Below are 20,430 nucleotides of genomic sequence, written 5' to 3'. Positions count from 1 at the left end.
TTCATATTGTGTCTCCTTCAAATATTGCTAAAGCTGTTTTTAAAATTTTATTTATTTATTTATACAGCAGGTTCTTCTTAATCTATTTTATACATATCAGTGTATACATGTCAATCCCAATCTCCCAATTCATCCCACCACATCCCCACCCCCTGCTTTCCCCCCTTGGTGTCCATACGTTTGTTCTCTACATCTGTGTCTCTATTTCTGCCCTGCAAACCGGTTCATCTGTACCATTTTTCTAGATTTCACATATATGCGTTAATATACGATATTTGTTTTTCTCTTTCTGACTTACTTCACTCTGTATGACAGTCACTAGGTCCATCCACATCTCTACAAATGACCCAATTTTGTTCTTTTTATGGTTGAGTAATATTCCATTGTATATATGTACCACATCTTCATCGATTTGTCTGTCAATGGGCATTTAGGTTGCTTCCATGACCTGGCTGTTGCTGCAATGAACATTGGGGTGCGTGTGTCTTTTTTCCTTTTTTTTTTTTAACATCTTTATTGGAGTATAATTGTTTTATAATGTTGTGTTAGTTTTTGCTGTACAACAAAGTGAATCAGCTATATGTATACATATATCCCCATATCCTCTCCCTCTTGCGTCTCCCTCCCAGCCTCCCTATGCCACCCCTCTAGGTAGTCACAAAGCACCGAGTTGATCTCCCTGTGCTATGCAGCTGCTTCCCACTAGCTATCTATTTTACATTTGGTAGTGTATATATGTCCATGCCACTCTCTCACTTCGTCCCAGCTTACCCTTCCCCCTCCCCGTGTCCTCAAGTCCATTCTCTATGTCTGCGTCTTTATTCCTGTCCTGCTCGTAGGTTCATCACAACCATTTTTTTTTAATTCCATGTATATGTGTTAGCATACAGTATTTGTTTTTCTCTTTCTGCCTTACTTCAATCTGTATGACAGACTCTAGGTCCATCCACCTCGCTACAAATAACTCAGTTTCTTTCCTTTTTATGGCTGAATAATATTCCATTGTATATATGTACCATATCTTCTTTATCCATTTGTCTGTCAATGGACATTTAGGTTGCTTCCATGACCCGGCTATTGTACATAGTGCTGCAATGAACATGGGGGTGCAAGTGTCTTTTTGAATTATGGTTTTCTCTGGGTATATGCCCAGTAGTGGAATTGCTGGGTCATATGGTAATTCTATTTTTAGTTTTTTAAGGAACCTCCATACTGTTTTCCATAGTGGCAGTAACAATTTACATTCCCACTAACAGTACAAGAGGGTTCCCTTTTCTCCACACCCTCTCCAGCATTTGTTGTTTGTAGATTTTCTGATGGTGCCCATTCTAACCAGTGTGAGGTGATACCTCATTGTAGTTTTGATTTGCCTTTCTCTAATAATTAGTGATGTTGAGCAGCTTCTCATGTGCTTCTTGGTCATCTGTATGTCTTCTTTGGAGAAATGTCTGTTTAGGTCTTCTGCCCATTTTTTGATTAGATTGTTTGTTTTTTTTAATATTGAGCTGCATGAGCTGTTTATATATTTTGGAGATTAATCCTTTGTCCATTGATTCATTTGCAAATATTTTCTCCCATTCTGAGGGTTGTCTTTTCATCTTGTTTATAGTTTCCTTTGCTATGCAAAAGCTTTTAAGTTTCATTAGGTTCCATTTGTTTTTATTTCCATTACTCTAGGAGGTGGGTCACAAAAGATCTTGCTGTGATTTATGTCAAAGAGTATTCTTCCTATGTTTTCCTCTAAGAGTTTTATAGTGTCCGGTCTTACATTTAGGTCTTTAATCCATTTTGAGCTTATTTTTGTGTATGGTGTTAGGGAGTGTTCTAATTTCATTCTTTTACATGTAGCTGTCCAGTTTTCCCAGCACCACTTGTTGAAGAGACAGTCTTTTCTCCATTGTATATCCTTCCTCCTTTGTCATAGATTAGTTGATCATAGGTGTCTGGGTTTATCTCTGGACTTTCTATCCTGGTCCATTGATCTGTATTTCTGTTTTTGTGCCAGTACCTTACTGTCTTGATTACTGTAACTTAGTAGTATAGTCTCAAGTCAGGGTGTCTGATTCCTCCAGCTCCATTTTTTTCCCTCAAGATTGCTTTGGCTATTCAGGGTCATTTTTATCTCCATACAAATTATGCAATTTTTTGATCTAGTTCTGTAAAAAATGACATTGGTAATTTGATAGGGATTGCATTGAATCTGTAGATTGCTTTGGGTAGTATAGTCATTTTCACAGTATTGATTCTTCCCATCCAAGTACATGGTATATCTCTCCATCTGTTTGTGTCATCTTTGATTTCTTTCATCAGTGTCTTATAGTTTTCTGAGTACAGGTAGTTTACCTCCTTAAGTAGGTTTATTTCTAGGTTTTTTATTCTTTTTCCTGCAATGGTAAATGGGAGTGTTTCCCTAATTTCTCTTTCTGATCTTTTGTTGTTAGTGTATAGGAATGCAAGAGATCTGTGCATTAATTTTGTATCCTGCAACTTTACCCAATTCATTGATTAGCTCTAGTAGTTTTCTGGCGACATCTTTAGCATGATCTATGTATAGTATCATGTCATCTGCAAACAGTGGCAGTTTTACTTATTCTTTTCCAGCTTGGATTCCTGTTATTTCTTTTTCTTCTCTGATTGCTGTGGCTAGGACTTCCAAAACTATGCTGAATAATAGTGGCAAGAGTAGACATCCTTGTCTTGTTCCTGATCTTAGAGGAAATGCTTTCAGTTTTTCACCATTGAGAATGATGTTTGCTGTGGGTTTGTCATATATGGCCTTTATTATGTTGAGGTATGTTCCCTCTATGCCCACTTTCTGGAGAGTTTTTATCGTGAAAGGGTGTTGAATTTTGTCAAAAGGTTTTTCTGCGTCTATTGAGATGATCATATGGTTTTTATTCTTCAGTTTGTTAATATGGTGTATCACATTGATTGATTTGCGTATATTGAAGAATCATTGCATCCCTGGGATAAACCCCACTTGATCATGTTGTATGATCCTTTTAATGTGTTGTTGGATTCTGTTTGCTAGTATTTTGATGAGGATATTTTCATCTATATTCATCAGTGATATTGGTCTGTAATTTTCTTTTTTTGTAGTATCTTTGTGTGGTTTTGGTATCAGGGAGATAGTGATGGTGATGGTGGCCTCATAGAATGAGTTTGGAAGTGTTCCTTCCTCTGCAGTTTTTTGGAAGAGTTTGAGAATGATGGGTGTTAACTCCTCTCTAAATGTTTGATAGAATTCACCTGTGAAGCCATCTGGTCCTGGACTTCTGTTTGTTGGAAGATTTTTAATCACAGTTTCAATTTCATTCCTTGTGATTGGTCTGTTCATATTTTCTGTTTCTTCCTGGTTCAGTCTTGGAAGGTTATACCTTTCTAAGAATTTGTCCATTTCTTCATGGTTGTCCATTTTATTGGCATAGAGTTGCTTGTAGTAGTCTCTTAGGATGCTTTGTATTTCTTCAGTGTCCATTGTAAATTCTCCTTTTTCATTTCTAATTTTATTGACTTGAGTCCTCTCCTTCTTTTTCTTGATGAGTCTGGCTAAAGGTTTATCAATTTTGTTTATCTTCTCAAAGAACCAGTTTTTAGTTTTATTGATCTTTGCTATTGTGTTCTTTGTTTCTATTTCATTTATTTCTGCTCTGATCTTTATGATTTCTTTCCTTCGACTAGCTTTGGATTTTGTTTGTTCTTTTTCTAGTTGCATTAGGTTGTTAGATTGTTTATTTGAGATTTTTCTTGTTTCTTGAGGTAGGATTGTATTGTTATATTCTTCCCTCTTAGAACTGCTTTTGCTGCATCCCGTAGGTTTTGGATCATCGTGTTTTTGTTGTCATTTGTGTCTAGGTATATTTTGATTTGTTCTTTGATTTCTTCAGTGATCTCTTGGTCCTTTAGTAATGTATTGTTTAGCCTCCATGTGTTTGTGTCTTTTACATTTTTTTCCCCATAATGGATTTCTAATCTCCTAGGGTTGTGGTTGGAAAAATGCTTGAGATGATTTCAGTTTTCTTAAATTTACTGAGGCTTAATTTGTGACCCAAGATGTGGTCTATCCTGGAGAATGTTCTGTGTGCACTTGAGAAGAAAGTGTAATCTGCTGTCTTCGGATGGAATGTTGTATAAATATCAATTAAATCTATCTGGTCTATTGTGTCATTTAAAGATTGTGTTTCCTTATTCATTTTATGTCTGGGTGATCTGTCCATTGGTGTTAGTGAGGTGTTAAGGTCTCCCACTGTTATTGTGTTACTGTTGATTTCCTCCTCTATAGTTGTTAGCGTTTGCCTTATGTATTGAGGTGATCCATGTTGGGTGCATAAATATTTATAATTGTTATATCTTCTTCTTGGATTGATCCCTTGATCATTATGCAGTGTCCTTCCTGTCTCTTGTAACATTCTTTATTTTAAAGTCTGTTTTATCTGATATGAATATTGCTACTCCAGCTTTTTTTTATTTTCCATTTGCACGGAATGTCTTTTTCCATCCCCTCACTTTTAGTCTGTATGTGTCCCTAGGTCTGAAGTGGGTTTCTTTTAGACAGCATACAGATTGGTCTTGTTTATGTATCCTTTCAGAGAGCCTATGTCTTTTGGTTGAAGCATGTAATCCATTTACATTTAAGGTAATTATCAATATGTATGTTCCTATTACCATTTTCTTAAGTTTTGGGGGTTTGTTTTTGTAGGTCCTTTTCCTCTCTTGTGTTTCCCACTTAGAGAGTTTCCTTTAGCATTTGTTGTAGAGCTGGTTTGGTGGTGCTGAATTCTCTTAGCTTTTGCTTTTCTGTAAAACTTTTGATTTCTCCATCAAGTCTGAATGAGATCCTTGCTGGGTAGAGTAATCTTGTTTGTAGGTTCTTCCCCTTCATCACTTTAAATATTATCATGCCACTTCCTTCTGGCTTGTAGAGGTTCTGTTGAGAAATCAGTTGTTAACCTTGTGGGAGTTCCCTTGTATGTTACTTGTCATTTTTCCCTTGTTGCTTTTAGTAATTTTTCTTTGTCTTTGATTTTTGCCAATTTATTACTATGTGTCTCGGTGTGTTTCTCCTTGGGTTTCTCCTGCCTGGGACTCCCTGCACTTTTTGGGCTTTGGTGGCAATTTACTTTCCCATGTTAGGGAAGTTTTCAATCATAATCTCTTCAAATATTTTCTCGGGTCCTTTCTCTCTCTCTTCTCCTTCTGGGACCCCTATAATGTGAATGTTGTTGCATTTAATGTTGTCCCAGAGGTCTCTTAGGCTGTCTTCATTTCTTTTCATTCTTTTTTCTTATTCTGTTCCACAGTTGTGAATTCCACCATTGTGTCTTCCAAGTCAGTTATCCATTCTTCTGCCCTAGTTATTCTGTTATTGATTCCTTCTAGTCTATTTTTCATTTTAGTTATTGCATTGTTAGTCTCTGTTTGTTCTTCTAGGTGTTTGTTCTTTTATTCTTTTAGGTCTTTGTTAAACATTTCTTGTGTCTTCTTGGTCTTTGCCTCCATTCTTTTTCTGAGGTCCTGAATCATCTTTGCTATCATTATTCTGAATTCTTTTTCTGGAAGGTTGCCTATCTCCACCTCATTTATTTTTTTGTGGGGGGGATTATCTTGTTCGTTCATCTGGTGCATAGTCCTCTGTCTTTTTATTTTGTCTTTCTTTCTGTGAGTGTGGTTTTCGTTCCACAGGCTGCAGAATTGAAAAGCTGTTTTAATAATGATATAAACACAAATGTGAGTCCAATTGGTAAAAGTCACATCTTGAATATTTAGATAAAAGTCAGGAGTTTTGCAAGTGGGAAGGGAATTTGAATGACCCAAATGTTTTTTGAGGTTTTTCCTGCTTTCTGTCCTTCTTCCCCTGCCTTCCTCACAGGCTGAAAAGAGTTATCACAGGAAGCATGCAGCCAAATTCCTTGGGTGGTCTAAAGAATATTTTAAAGTTCAGGCAGACAAGTCTTATTCAAGGGACTGGCACAAAATGGTTTAAACATCCCTATTGATGTTTTACCCTCTTTACAAGAGTCCTCTAAGATTCTTAAGAATTCCTCATATAAAACAATCTAGACTTATTTAAAAGGAACCTCTGTCACAGGAGATAAAGATCCTCATTTGAATATGGTTTTTGCTATTGATTGTGATTACCTTTAGGAACCATTGGATGCCATCTGGACTTCTTTTGACAGAGCTTAGACTTCAGTGGGCTGGAGATGACAGAAAGGAATGGTACCATGGGGTAGACTGATTTATTGTGACAGGAAGAAGCCGAAACTTTTTTTTTTTTTTTTACTTTTTGTCATCATTTCTTCCATCTCTCATTTCCTCCCCCTATTCCCCATCACGCCCCAGTCCCTTCTGTGCTCCCTTCCTCCCTGTGGCATCATCTGATACTTTTGTTCTTTCCTTAATGGTCTCCCTTACCTCTTTTAGTTGTTTTCAGAACATAATAAAGTAAAAATTCAAAAGGGAAAACAAGAAAACCAAGAAAGGAAGTGTGTAATCAGTGTCCTGAGATCATATCAGCATTCCAGTGGTCCTCCCTTTCTCCCCAGCCTGCCATGCATCACTCCGACACCTGGCAAATTCTGAGGATGCCTCAACTTGCCTGGGTTCTGAAGAGCCTCCTCTGGCAGTCACACAGTCTTTGTGCCTTTTAGACTGCTATGGGCATGTGGGCAGTGTATGTCTGTCTCTGTGTGTCTGTGAACGTGTGTCTGTCTGCATACAGTAAGATTTACTGTTGTAACAGGCTCAGTCTGAAAGAACAAAACATCCTCCTTATTCTTGGGTCCTTTTGAGAGATAAAAATGCCCTCCTTGGAGATTATCAATGTATCTGCATGTATCTAGTAGATAATAATTATTTTGTTCAAAAAGGCTGATCTTTAAATGACAGAGAACATGGCGCAAGGAATGAGGAATGAGAATCCATTTGCTGCTCTGTTTATTTGCAAAAAACCAATAAGGGCTCAGTGTCCACTAAGAGAAGTTTGGTTTTATGGTTTTTGTTTTTTTCTTCCCTGCGCTGAGACGTAAAATCTTGAGTGTGGAGGAAGAGTTTAAAGGAACAGAGTTTAGGAGGCCAGGTTGCATGAATGGGAGATGAAGTTCTGTGGGGATGGATGTTGAGACAGTGGGAAGGTCCAGATTTAGGGATGCTTACAAAACCTGTGCATGGGGGCTTCTCTGGTGGTGCAGTGGTTAAGAATCCACCTGCCAATGCAGGGGACATGGGTTTGAGCCCTGGTCTGGGAAGATCCCATGTGCCGCGGAGCAACTAAACCTGTGCGCCACAACTACTGAGCCTGTGCTCTAGAGTCCACGTGCCACAACTACTGAAGCCCAAGCACCTAGAGCCCGTGCTCTGCAACAAGAGAAGCCACCGCAATGAGAAGCCCACGCACCACAACGAAGAGTAGCCCCCGCTCTCCGCAACTAGAGAAAGCCGCGCACAGCAACAAAGAGCCAAAGCAGCCAAAATAAATAAGTAAAATAAATAAATTAAAAAACAAAACAAAACCCGTGCATAGGAGGGGATATTTGAAGAAGAGAGGATCTGGGAAGGTGTTTGCCAGTGGGTGTGGGGCTGTGTGGAGAGGTGTGGCTTGTGTGTAGAGAAGCAGGAGGCTGAGGATTTAGTGATGAAAGGAAATACTTGTGGAAAAGGAGGGTATATTTGCAAAGGCGGAGTCCAGAGGACTGAGGGTTTGTTTAACTGAGGATGGTGTTTGGATAACGGAGGGTGGGGAAAACAGGCTGCTTTTGGATGTCTGAAATGAGAATATTGCTAGAGAAGGAAGTGGTTGTTCCTGAAGCTTCTAAGTAGTCCCCCTCCCCCTTCATCATGTTTTCATGTTGGGATTAGTGGGAAAAGAGGGAGGTTTTTGTGTCCATTGTTCTCCATTCTTAAGCTTGGAGTTTGGGGCTGAAATAGATTTCTTAGTTTTTCCTATTCAGTCCTCTAAAAGCTTCTTCCCTCAGGCACCGCTGGTCACCACAGAACTCCCCGCCCCCTCCCCTCCACCTCCCCAATGGCACTGCTTCTGACAGACTGCTCTAAGCTGGTGTCTGAATTCAATTACGTGTCATCAGTACGTGCTTTAAAACATTGCCATACCGTAAACGTCAGTGCTGAAAGAGGCCAGCCTGTGGACCACCAGTGTGCTGGGAGAGTTTGAAACACCAGGCATCAACCACTGTCTGTGGCAAAATGTGCTCCCAGAGCCAGCACCTCAGCTCTAAGGCCCCTCATAAGAAAAACAGAGACTCAACCTTTTTCATAAAGTGGAAATTTTAGCCTAAACCCTCCTGATTTTTTGGGTAAGATTCTTTTTCTGATTTTGCTTCTGTAATCTACATCCATCCCCTTTCCCCAGCCATGTGAAAAGATTTCCACTTTCCTATCACTTGCTCTTGCACTCCCCCTTTGATTAATTCCTGCTATATTGGGTGATCCTGAGAAGTGTTTGTGCACAGCGATGTAAAATGACAAGTAAAGTGTTGTATAATTTAAGAATCCTCCAAACTCTTGGTATAAATTACCTGGAAAACTGCATTTATATATATAGGCCAGACTTTAAGACTCCTACTTCTAATGCAACACACACAACACAGCACAGTAAATACTTCATTTTAATTTGTTCGTTTTTTAAAACTTTGCTCCCTGGGTGTGTATTCATTATCTTGAAACCAAGATCCCTACAACTCTGGCCATCACAATGCTCTGAAGTCACCATCAGTGACTTACAGTTTGGATGGGATTAGCTTCACTGTGGTGTTATTTGGTACAAATGGAGCAGGAGAATTCTATTTTAAAACATATACCAGCATTGTGGCAAAGAGGAAAGAATCTACCAAGAAACTTTCAAACATGATCCCTGAGATTAGTTTTTCCTATAATTTTCTTCTTAAGGGAGAATGTACCGTGACTTTCCGTGGTACCTTCCAGAGATCTCTAAATGACTCCTGGCATTTTCTAATCGACAATGAGATGATATACGTTTCAGGTGATAAAATAACAAGAGAGCTCTGGAGGGATTAAATTTATGGATTGGAAAGTAAGCCCAAATGTTTCAACACACATTAACTTCTTTCCTGTTTAGACGACCCGGTGTTGTCTCTTCTTTCAGATGGGCACCAGATGCCTTCTTCCCTTCTCCACACCGGTTCTGTTTCTGTGCGTATGCGTGCAGTATATGGAGCCGTTAGTGCCCTTGGGGCTGTTTTACTTCCACAATAACATAATGCAGTGATTTTATAATTTCCATGAGACTTCTTTTTTGTTTACATAAAATGTACAGGAAAGCAAAAAGAAATACACCAGCGGAGATCAAGAAGCCAGGCTAGAAACCTCGGAGAATTCCTCACCTTTCTTACATGTGTTAACATAGACCTCTCTCCGGCCGCCCTCTCTCTTGTGTGTCACTTTGACAACACCTCTTGCAGTGTGCCCTTTCACCTCTCACAGCCCTAGTTCTTCCTCTGCTTTCTTTTCCTAACCTCAGCTGCAGTCTCTAATACATTGTCTGCAGGGCTGCATCGCGTTGCTATCTCTCTCACTGCTGGGGAATTATACCCAGTCTCTCCCATTGTATACTCTGCCCTCCTGCCTCTACTCTCCTTGCCTTAGCTCTCATCCTCATTCAGAGTACATTACTGCTTCCTGTTCTACATTTCCCTATGCTTTTCCCACCTCTAGGCCTCCACTTGTGTGATCTCATCCGCAATGAAAAGAACACCCTGGAACTGGGGAAGGAGAGAGAGGTATCATGAACCATTATTGTCACTCCTAGGGTCAGAAAGACCACCTGTGTGATTCTCCACCTTTTGAGTTGAATTGATTTATGGGATTAAGAGATCTCAAATTGACACAAGTATACATACATATGTACTCAGCTATGGTAAACTCAGCTTCAGGAAAATGAGTGAATTACATGTTTATACTTGATGATAAATCTTTAAGTGTACAACTTTTTACACATCCTTAACGGACCCAATAAGGTTGAACTGAAAAAGCAGGGTATCAGACATGAATATCTTAAAATATTCTCTGGAATGTTCTTCCCTCCAGATCATCTGTAGCTTTCTTCTGCAATATGTGTGGTGGAGAAATGTTGCATGGCTGTTTCTCAGATGTGGTTTATTATTTGCAAATGTCCTGCTTGTCTCTTCCCTAGAGACTGTAAAGCTGATCTTCCAGCTAGTACTACTGTGGAATATTCTGGTGTTATATTTTGTTTGGCCAACTAAACTGCGTCAATAATTACATTTTTTGGCCATGGTGAGTTTTGGCTGAGCTGCGAGGCATGAGAAATCTTAGTTACCTGACCAGGGATCGAACCTGTGCCCCCTGGAGTGGAAGCACGGAGTCCTAACTACTGGATCCCCAGGGAATTCCCACTAATTAAATTTTTTTATTTAAAAAAAGTGTATGTGAGGAGGAGAGAGGGGCCAAGTGTTGCCACCCTGTAGGGTAGTAAGAATACCCTTTAGTAGTTTGATACTATGTAGTTTTGTTGGAAGAGGGAATGATATTTGGTAATATTTTGTTTGGGTGATTAAGTAGCATTTGCAACTGCAAACCGGTTGAAATACATTAATACATTTTATTATCTAAAATGACATTAATGTCCTATGCTGCTGAGTCAAAAATTAAGCTTTTAAGTATCCTTTTTGACATAAACCCTCAATTCTGTGCCGTTAGAGCAAATATTGAAAATGCAGAGTTTGGGTTCAGTGCTTAGCTTCTGACTTCCATTAAACAGCATCTGCTCTGCCTTGCTTTCTGGATGGCTAACTCTGCACTATCTTAGCTCTGTTTCCTATTTTGTATGCACTACTTTATAACCAAAGTCTTCCCCACTAACTGGCTTTAATTTTTTTCTTGTTATTCTAACATCTCACTTATGGATTTCCCTTTGTATCCTTATCTAAAATATCCTAAATGGTTGGAGGATTGCTGTCCAATTTAAACCACACTTAAGATAGGCATACACCTGGACCCCAGAGAGCATATCTTACATGGTGGTGGAGATGGGAAAGGATCTAGAGAACTATGAGAGAGAAATACGTAGTTATTAAATATAGAAAATAACTGTTGCTTTTTTCCTACACAATTTTTGTTATTAATTCTGTCAGAGACAGGATGTTTGCTGGATGTACCAGTAGTCTGACCTTAGATGGGCTTGAGATTTTGTTTATATTTTTAAAACCACAAAATTTTAGGTGTGGAGGTGACTTTATGCTACCATTGGATAATACCCATCAGATTCCCTTTCTTCAATAGGACTTAACTCCATTGTCATTTCTTTCTATGATAACTTCCCCAGACTACCAGTCTCACTGGGTTAGCCCCTCTCCATGCTCCTTTACCGATCTGTCAATCAATCCTCTCTCAAGGCATGCATCACACCATATAGCATTTATTCATATGTGTGTTTTCCCCTTTGGACTGTGAGCTATGTGAAGGCAGGAAATGGTATCTTTGACCACATATTTTCCAGGGCCTAGCTTAAAGCCTGGTTTATAGTAGGCACTTAATGAAGATTAACACCTCCATAGTAACACACAACTCCCGAATCTCAGTGGCTTAAGACGATCTTGGATTGGCAGAGACCCTGCTCTCTATTGCCCTCACTGAGGGAGGTAGGCTAAGACTTGGATACAAGTGAGTCATCTTAGCAGGGGATGGAGACGGCGAATCATGCTCCAGCTCTTGGTGTTTCAGCTTGGAACTGACATGTCACTTTCTCTCCTGTTTCATTGATCAAAGCAAGGGACATAGCCACACCTAATGTCATGGGAATGAGGCAGAACAGCACTGCTTTGTTTCTGAAAGGAGAGAACGGGAATAATAGTGAGCAACACTAGTGCCTGTTAAGCCAAAGTCTGATACATGGTAGGCACTTAATACCTGGTCAATGAATGAGGAACCTGAAACTACCTGTTAGGATTTTAATTTTTTTCTATACAATAAGCAGAATCACTCCAAGTAATGAAATAATCTAATAACTACGTTAAAAAATGAGCATACTAAATATATTATCTAAGCCATATTCAGCAAACATCTGGAGACTTTTTTTTTTTTTTTTTTGCGGTACGCAGGCCTCTCACTGTTGTGGCCTCTCCTGTTGCGGAGCACAGGCTCCGGACGCGCAGGCTCAGCGGCCATGGCTCACGGGCCCAGCCGCTCCGCGGCACGTGGGATCTTCCCGGACTGGGGCCCGAACCCGTGTCCCCAGCGTCAGCAGGCGGACTCTCAACCACTGCGCCACCAGGGAAGCCCTGGAGACTTTTTTTGTAACGACTCTGTTCACTTTATTCATATTAGGGAAGGTGTTATGTTTGATTTTGCAGTTTTTCAGATGCATAAAGTATGGAATGGGTAAATTTGCATAATTGTCATTTTTGCCTGAGTCATTTAGAAGATTTGGAAAAAATGTTGAAGTCTTCAAATATTTACGTATTTAGTCTGATGAAGAAGTTCTTTAAAGTAACCTTTTTCGGAAGAGTTAATATCTGGATCAAAAATTGGGCAAGAGCTTAGGAAAATGAGAGTCTAATCAACTTAAAAATGAAGTATTGCTGCAGATTGTATGCTAATATTTTACACTAATTTTTTTTCTTCATTGTTAAGGTAACCCAAACACATTGTATAAAATGTGGAAAATACAAACTAGTTTGAGAAAGGTGAATTAAAAATCACTGGTGTGATTTCTTTTATTCCATTGTTCTTGTTATAGAATACGCATATGGACAAGGGAAGAGAAGATATTGGCTTGTAATGGGGGGTAACAGTGGAAATATCCAGAAATGATCAGATTGAGACTATGGATTAAGGACAATATTGATAGGATTTGTTGATGGATAAAATGAGGAAGGAGGGAATAGAGAAGTGATAGAGATGGTAGAGGATAGAGGATATAGTGATAGAGGGGATCAGTGATGATTCCCCAGATTTTCGCTTGAACATCTATGTGTAATCCATGTGTATTTGTGGGTGTATATATAAGACTGCACTCACTGTATGTGTGGTTTTTAAAATTTACTTAACATTATATTAATGTATTTTTAATGCTATAAACATACCTTGAAATTAGATTTTAAATGGCTTAATATTCACTCATATGATATGCTATAGCTTTTGATTTTCTCCCTTATTTTGGGGGCAATTAAGGTGTTTTTTCCCCTTTAATAAATAACATGGTAATGTTCCCAGGATCCACCTACTTCCTTGTCTCCTCAATTCAAAAACATTTAACTTGAGGGAATTGACCAACGTTTGCTGGAATTTCAACATAGCAAACCAACATGTGATCAAGTTAGTTGGGAATAGAAGGAACCAAGACTAGAGATCATCGTGGTTTCAGTCTTCCAAGGGGGCATGGTGAGATATAGCTCAAAGCAGACTGGTGTTGCTTTCGAGGTCAGAACTGGTAGTGGCGGACAATTGCCGAGAGGGACATTTTTCCTGGATGCGGAGATGGCACTGTCCCCGAGGAATGAAAGACCTGGCAAGAGCCAGATGGCAGGGCCAGATCCCAGCTGGGAGGCAATTCTAAAGGAGAATCTCAAAAATTTTTTTGAGGTCCACTTCAAAAGACAATCATGCTTTTATCCATCAGGGTAGGGCTTTGGGTTGGAGGATAAGGTCCCCAAGGCAGAGCTTCCTGTGGGAAGCTGCAGCTTTGAGGGGTATGAGGACTCAGCCCATTTCTAGGATTTAAGCAGCAAACTGTTTCTTTGCCCCACTCTCTGGGTAAGAAGCAGTTCCTTATTGGGCTGCCTGCATTTGCCCAGGAAATCTCTGAGGCTAAGCAAGCAAGGTGAAGGTCCTCTATCTGTGGCTGGGAGGGAGTGGGGAAGGCTGTGATGGACATTGAAAACTTGCGTTCATTGAGTTTCTCACCTCTGGGGCGATGGGAGTCAGGAGGGGCTGGAGATACGATAGAAATACTAGAAAACCCTCTGCCTTAAACTTGTGTCTCGGTCACACATTATGATATTGATTACTAACCATAAGTAATACTGTTTATATATAGTGCAGAGATGCAGTAACCAGTGTTTGAGATGCCTAAGGAGTTGGAGGACCGTCTTAGCAGTACCTGAGTTCAAATTTATGTTTAAATTGTGTTTTCACTTTGATGATAACTTAAAGAAAATATTTTTATCCGTTTGAAATATAAGGCTTCACATTTACAGTGATAATTTGTGATTAAAAAGACATTTTCATAGACTAAAACTGCAGTTTCTTAAGTTAATATTGTTCAAACTAGGGTCCACAACATATTCTTATGGGTACATCCATTAAAAAAATTTTCTTTTCATCGTGGAAAATAGAATCCTAATCTGATCCTGGAAGAATGGGTGGGTTCGGATGGGTGCAAGAGGAGAAAGGTGTTTCCATGAGAGGAGAGAGTTAGATCAAGGATGATCATGGTGCCTCTGGGATGCCTGGGAACTTGAAGGATGCGTCAGTTTCAGGTTTTTAACTACTCCACCCTGACCCTGATATGTCAGGAATATGGGGAACACTTCTTCCTCTACTATTACCTACGTTTCTCTGGTGGATGCGGGAGCCTTTATTATGTCTTTTTGTTGAGAAGGTAACTCTCATAGTCCCCCTTTAAAGAATCATCTTCTAACCCTCATGTTATTGATCAGCGTCTAACACAAAATTTTCTTTGTCTGCCAGAATGTGAATGTAGTTTCCTCAGGACTTAACTTCTGAGAGGTTAGTGATTCTTGCAGAGACATCTAAAGGAAGGCCCATTGCAGCATCCCTTTGGGTTTTTGCTAGGTACTCAGGAAGCAGGTGGTCCTCCAGGGACTAGAAAACTAAAGGGACATTGTCTTTTTTAGGTACCAACCTCATCTTGCACTTGTACTTGGTTAGGGATTTGTTCCTCTCAAATTTCATTGATGTCCTCTTGAGTTATTTTTCTTTTGTACAAGAAACATCCCAGATCAGTGATCTTTATTCATCTTCATTTTGCAAGACAGCTTTTCTAGGTTTATTACTAAAACAGCGTTTGTGTTTTTTAATTACAACAGATTGGACTGCAAACCTATTTGTACTGATGTAGGCTGAAAAATGTGGTTCGTCTTTTGAAATCTTCTTTGTTAAGTAAAGCTTTCTCTTTTTTTTTTTTTCCTTTACAGATTCCAACAAGATTATGGCAGAGCAGAGCCACATGCAAAAGCAGCTGGATTTACAGAATGGTAGCTTAGAGGCGGGCTTTGTGGCGAATTCCCTCGAGAACGATTCCCAAAACATGATGGAGAGCCTGAGCCCGAAGAAATATTCTTCCAGTCTGAGATTTAAAACCAATGGAGACTATTCTGGTTCCTATTTAACCCTCTCACAACCTGTGCCTGCTAAAAGAAGCCCTTCTCCTTTGGGAACCAGTGTCAGAAGTAGCCCCTCCTTGGCCAAAATCCAGGGAACCAAGCAGTTCTCTTGTGACGGAAATGACAAAAATATTTCCGTGAAACCTCCCACCCCTTTACGCAGCACTTCACCCTCTCTTAGTGGATATCCACTTGGGAGAACAGACTTTGATCATTTTACAGGCCGGGACACTGAAAGGTCCTTGAGGCTTTCAGAGAAGCCTCCCTATTCCAAATACAGCTCAAGGAATAAATCCCACGACAATGTCTACTTTCTCGGAGGGCTGGAAGGCCGAAAAGCATCTGGCTCACTCCTGACCATGTGGAATGGAAGTTCCCTGAGCGATACTGGCTCCTTGCCCGTCGGTAGGTCAGGGGCAGCCAGCATGCCTTCAAGCCCAAAGCAAGCCAGGAAAATAAGCATCCAGGACAACCTGACACTTCAGCCCAAGGTGACCAGACACAAGGATCTGGCATCTGAAAACATCAGTTTAAGAACTAGGAAGTACTCGGGCAGCAGCCTCAGTCACATGGGCGCCTACAGCCGATCTCTCCCCAGGCTGCACAGAGCCACAGAGAACCAGCTGGCACCGCTCAGTTTGCCTCCAAGAAGCTCTCTGGGCAATTACAAACGAACGAAACTGGGGGAAAAGGATCTACCTCATAGCATCACAGACAATGACAATTACCTGAATTTTTCTTCTTTGAGCTCAGGAGCTTTACCCTATAAAACCTCTGCCTCTGAGGGCAATCCTTATGTGAGTTCCACCCTCAGCGTCCCTGCCAGTCCTCGAGTGGCCCGGAAGATGCTGCTGGCCTCCACCTCCTCCTGTACCTCTGATGACCTGGATAGGGCTTCCTACTTGGGGACCAGCCCAGGTCATTCCTTCCCTCCCGGAGAGCTTGACAGAGCGTTTGCGGCCAGGAGGAACTACTCGTGTGGGTCTGTTGAGTTTGATGATGCCGATCCGGACAGCCTCAGACAGGCCTCAGGAACCCCCCAGCCTGTCCTTCGGGAACGGAAAAGCAGCATTAGCTCCATTTCAGGACGAGACGACCTGATGGATTATCACCGGCGGCAGAGGGAGGAGAGACTCAGGGAGCAGGAGATGGAGCGATTGGTAATCTTCTCATCTGACTTGACCTCACTGTTTCATTGAATAACTTCTTGGAGACAAACCCCAAGGATATATGTGTAGAATTTCCATGGGCACCAGCCACTGGTCCCTTCCTAGATTTCCTCCTGCTAACCTTCCTCTTCCCAGATCACTATTATTAGTCACAAATGGATAGTTTGAAGGCCTACGTGTGCCTAATGTTATATTAAGTTGCTCTGCAGAGGTCTCACAAGTATAAATTCTTGATAAATCTAACAAAGATAGCTGTGAATTTTACTGAATTACTTTAAAAGTCTTACAAAATTCTCTCTTAAGACTATGAGGAAATGCTGATTTGTATTACTTATGTCATCAAATTTGCATGTATATGCTATGATGGTAATAATCAGTGAAATGACAACTCATTGGAAATTAGGCAGTAAGTTTCTCTGTATAGCAAGTTGTCTGTAAAGTTGAAAGGTTGCCCCAATGGTGCTCAACCTTTTTTCTGCACTGTATATAGACACACACACACCATACTCCCTTCAGCCATATCTTAATACATATAGTGACTCCAAACTACACATGCTCAAAAAAAATTACTGAGTTGTCTTTTTCTATGGATTTATGATTACTGTAAAAATATTGAAAATAATAAGAAAAGAGGAAACAGGAGAGTCCCACTAATGAATACGAACAAACTGCTGCATTTTTCTATTTTCTTTTAAGCATAATTTTTTAGGGTGAATACCTGTAAGATTATTTTGATTCATTAATGATTAATGATTTCCTTAATGTGGGAAGCTGCAGGATGGTAAAGCTGATTTACAGAAGTGTAGGAGTATCAAAAGTATTTTAGTTACTAAAAGAAAGTATGCTGGAATAAGATTTCTGAATCACATACAAAGCTAGTTAATGCCCTACAGGACAATAAAATTGTAACTTCTGGATTATAATGAACAGAAACTTTTGCATCTATACAGGACAGAATTTGCTTGAAATTTTAGAAAAATAATTATTCACATCACTCACAGTTTTTGATAAGTTAATGTCTATCCTTACAGAGTTTCCAAATATCCTAATCACTAATAGTGAATGAAAACAAATGTGTATACCCCTAGAGAATTTGGTATTCTGTGGGTGGATGTTAGATGGTCCTCCAGTATGGCAGTTCCTTTGTTATCATAAATAATTTCCAAAGATTTTTCATGATCACAAAAGGCATTGTATTTGGGCCTGATTCATTGACATAAGCTAGAAAAACTTTTAATTAGCATGTAAAAGCCTTCTTGTATATAGATCTAGTGCTATACTGTGCTGAACAACTGTCATTGATAAAGCCAGAGAATCAACTTCTATGATTTATTAAGTTACCTAGGAGAGCATTTCAATGGCTTCATCACTCCAGAGGTCTTCCTTAAATGCTTTTATTTACTCTTCTGTTCTAAGGGTAGGAAACCAAACTCTTATTTATTTATTTATTTTTATTTTTGGCTGTGTTGGGTCTTTCTTGCTGCACGCGGGCTTTCTCTAGTTGAGGTGAGAGGGGCTACTCTTTGTTGTGGTGCGCAAGCTTCTCATTGTGGTGGCTTCTCTTGTTGCTGAGCATGGGCTCTAGGCCAGCATGTGGGCTCAGTAGTTGTGGCTTGCAGCCTCTAGAGCACAGGCTCAGTAGTTGTGGCGCACAGGCTTAGTTGCTCTGCGGCATGTGGGATCTTCCTGGACCTGGGCTTGAACCCGTGTCCCCTGCATTGGCAGGAGGATTCTTAACCACTGCGCCACCAGGGAAGTCCCAAACTGGTTTCATCTTTAGCACTTATAAGAGTTGGTGAATTTTTCTTTCCTCTAGTTTTCCCAAATCTGCTAAGGTTCCTGGCTATCCAGCAAGTGACCTTTTTACTGCCTATAAGGTTGGTGCCTGTAAGCCACAAACAGGTCCTAGTTCAACTTCTTGGGAGAAGCTTTGGGTATTAGCTTCAGATATGAAGTTACAACCCTTTCTCCTTAATAAGGGGCTTGTCATATCTGATGAAGTGAGGCTAATTTTTAAGTAAGACACTCTACATTTGGCCTCTGTTGTATTGTCCATTTGTCTGATTATATTCCAGTAAAAGGGAGGACAGATTCTTATTGAGCCCATGCAAATAATGTTATTGCCATTAAAAAGTCTCAGAAAAAAATGTTTCTTCCTGAATCTGAAGGACCAAGGAGAACAAACTAACATTAAAAGAATGTTTCATTTAGTTTGCAACATCGGAGTCAACTAAATTGATGGTTAGAGATAGATCAGCATGAATGCTAAAAGGGTTTTCCCCATCAGAAGATAGAACATTAAGATAATGCCAATAATTTTCCAAAATACATGTCCACATTCATAAATTAGATTTCCAGTTTCAGTTCAATCTGTTCTATGTAATTAATTCTTATTCCTCTAACCTTGGGTCATTAATTTGATTTCATGAAGTTATCTATTTCTGAACTAAAAGAAGTCCTGAAAATCTGATTTAGCCTCTAGTACTATCTCATACTTGTCTATGTAATGTCAGCTCTTCTGTCAGCCTCTGACCCTAAGTCCATTCTTTGAATATCAAGAGTGAAGAGTATCTGGTAAAGTTCTGTCCACGAGGCTCTGAGACTGTCTTTCTTTGTTAAAGGCACAACCTCACCTATAACTTAAGCAGAGTCTTTAGGAAAGCATGAGAGGAAATCGTGGACTACTGGGTGAGGGTAAAAGTAAGTGGCTATGGTTAATCTACGGTTAATTTAACAAACAGTTTCAACGAGAAAGAGAATTTAAATCTTCTATTAGGCAATAAGATGTTGATCTTATTTTTTTTTAATAAATTCATTTATTTTATTTATTTATTTTTGGCTGCGTTGGGTCTTCGTTGCTATGCGCGGGCTTTCTCTAGTTGTGGCGAGAGGGGGCTACTTTTCATTGCAGTGCACGGGCTTCTCATTGCGGTGGCTTCTCTTGTTGTGGAGCATGGGCTCTAGGCACGCAGGCTTCAGTAGTTGTGGCATGCAGGCTGAGTAGTTGTGGCTCGTGGGCTCTAGAGCACAGGCTCAGTAGATGTGGCACATGGGCTTAGTTGCTCCATGGTATGTGGGATCTTCCCGGACCAGGGCTCAAACCCATGTCCCTTGCATTGGCAGGTGGATTCTTAACCACTGAACCACCAGGGAAGCCCATGTTGGTCTTATTTAATCAGTGTTTCCCCTGAGGGTGAGAATGTATTACAGAGAGTGAGGACGTTGACATATATCCAGGGCCTTTCTGTAAAGTATGCAATCACTGAACTTTATGTTATAATATTTTGCCTGTACAAAATTAGCCTAGGGAAGGCTGAGCTTCTCATTTGATTTGACAAATCTTCCTATGCATTTCTTGATAGTGTTGAGCTATTTATCAATAAGGGGCTTAACAAATAAACCTAATTATTTCTAGCATTCTTCTTTTTGTAAGGTTAAGAAAAAAATTCTTTGTCATTGCCCAATAGTCCTCTGGGAAAACTTAAAGACAGTTCAAATGTAGAAGGTATCTTGGAAAAAATTTGTTTTCCTGAATTTAAGGTCTGATCTTGGGAAGGCGAAATCAAATATTAATCAGAGATTATGTTATTTGAATAATATAGCGTTGTGGATGCCTGAGAAAAATGAATGTTCGCAGTTTGGTTACCTAATAAAGTGAGAATAAGTTATTTATTATAAACAATAAATCTTAAAATAATCAGATGAGGAACTGTTTTTGGTCATTTTAAATATGCAAGTATATATCCCAGTTAGGACAAGGCACAAAAGATTACTCTTGTGAAATACTGAAACTCTTCTCTCTGGGCAGATTACAAAAAAAATAAATAAACTTTTGCTATCTTTTGTAAGCATAGGCTGATTTCTCCAAGGTAAGTAAGTAAGTAATTTCAATAAGAGATAATTGCATTTTAGTTTTACAT

General features: G+C 39.8%; 1 protein-coding gene across 9 annotated transcripts in view; it reads left to right on the top strand.

Annotated features, from left to right (window-relative positions):
• Window positions 1-20,430, top strand: part of PHLDB2 (pleckstrin homology like domain family B member 2) — a 130,173-nt gene that overhangs the window by 8,956 nt on the left and 100,787 nt on the right. For all 9 annotated transcript variants that reach the window (XM_049710301.1, XM_049710303.1, XM_049710302.1 and 6 more), the window contains exon 2: window positions 15,153-16,501. In XM_049710301.1, the coding sequence (XP_049566258.1) occupies window positions 15,167-16,501 (1,335 nt within the window). In that variant the 5' untranslated portion in view covers window positions 15,153-15,166. The remainder of the gene's footprint in view (window positions 1-15,152; window positions 16,502-20,430) is intronic.

Source organism: Orcinus orca, chromosome 5 (assembly GCF_937001465.1).
Source record: "Orcinus orca chromosome 5, mOrcOrc1.1, whole genome shotgun sequence".
Classification (NCBI taxonomy): domain Eukaryota; kingdom Metazoa; phylum Chordata; class Mammalia; order Artiodactyla; family Delphinidae; genus Orcinus; species Orcinus orca.
The sequence above is the reverse complement of the archived record's forward strand: the minus strand, read 5'-3'. Positions and strand labels throughout refer to the sequence as shown.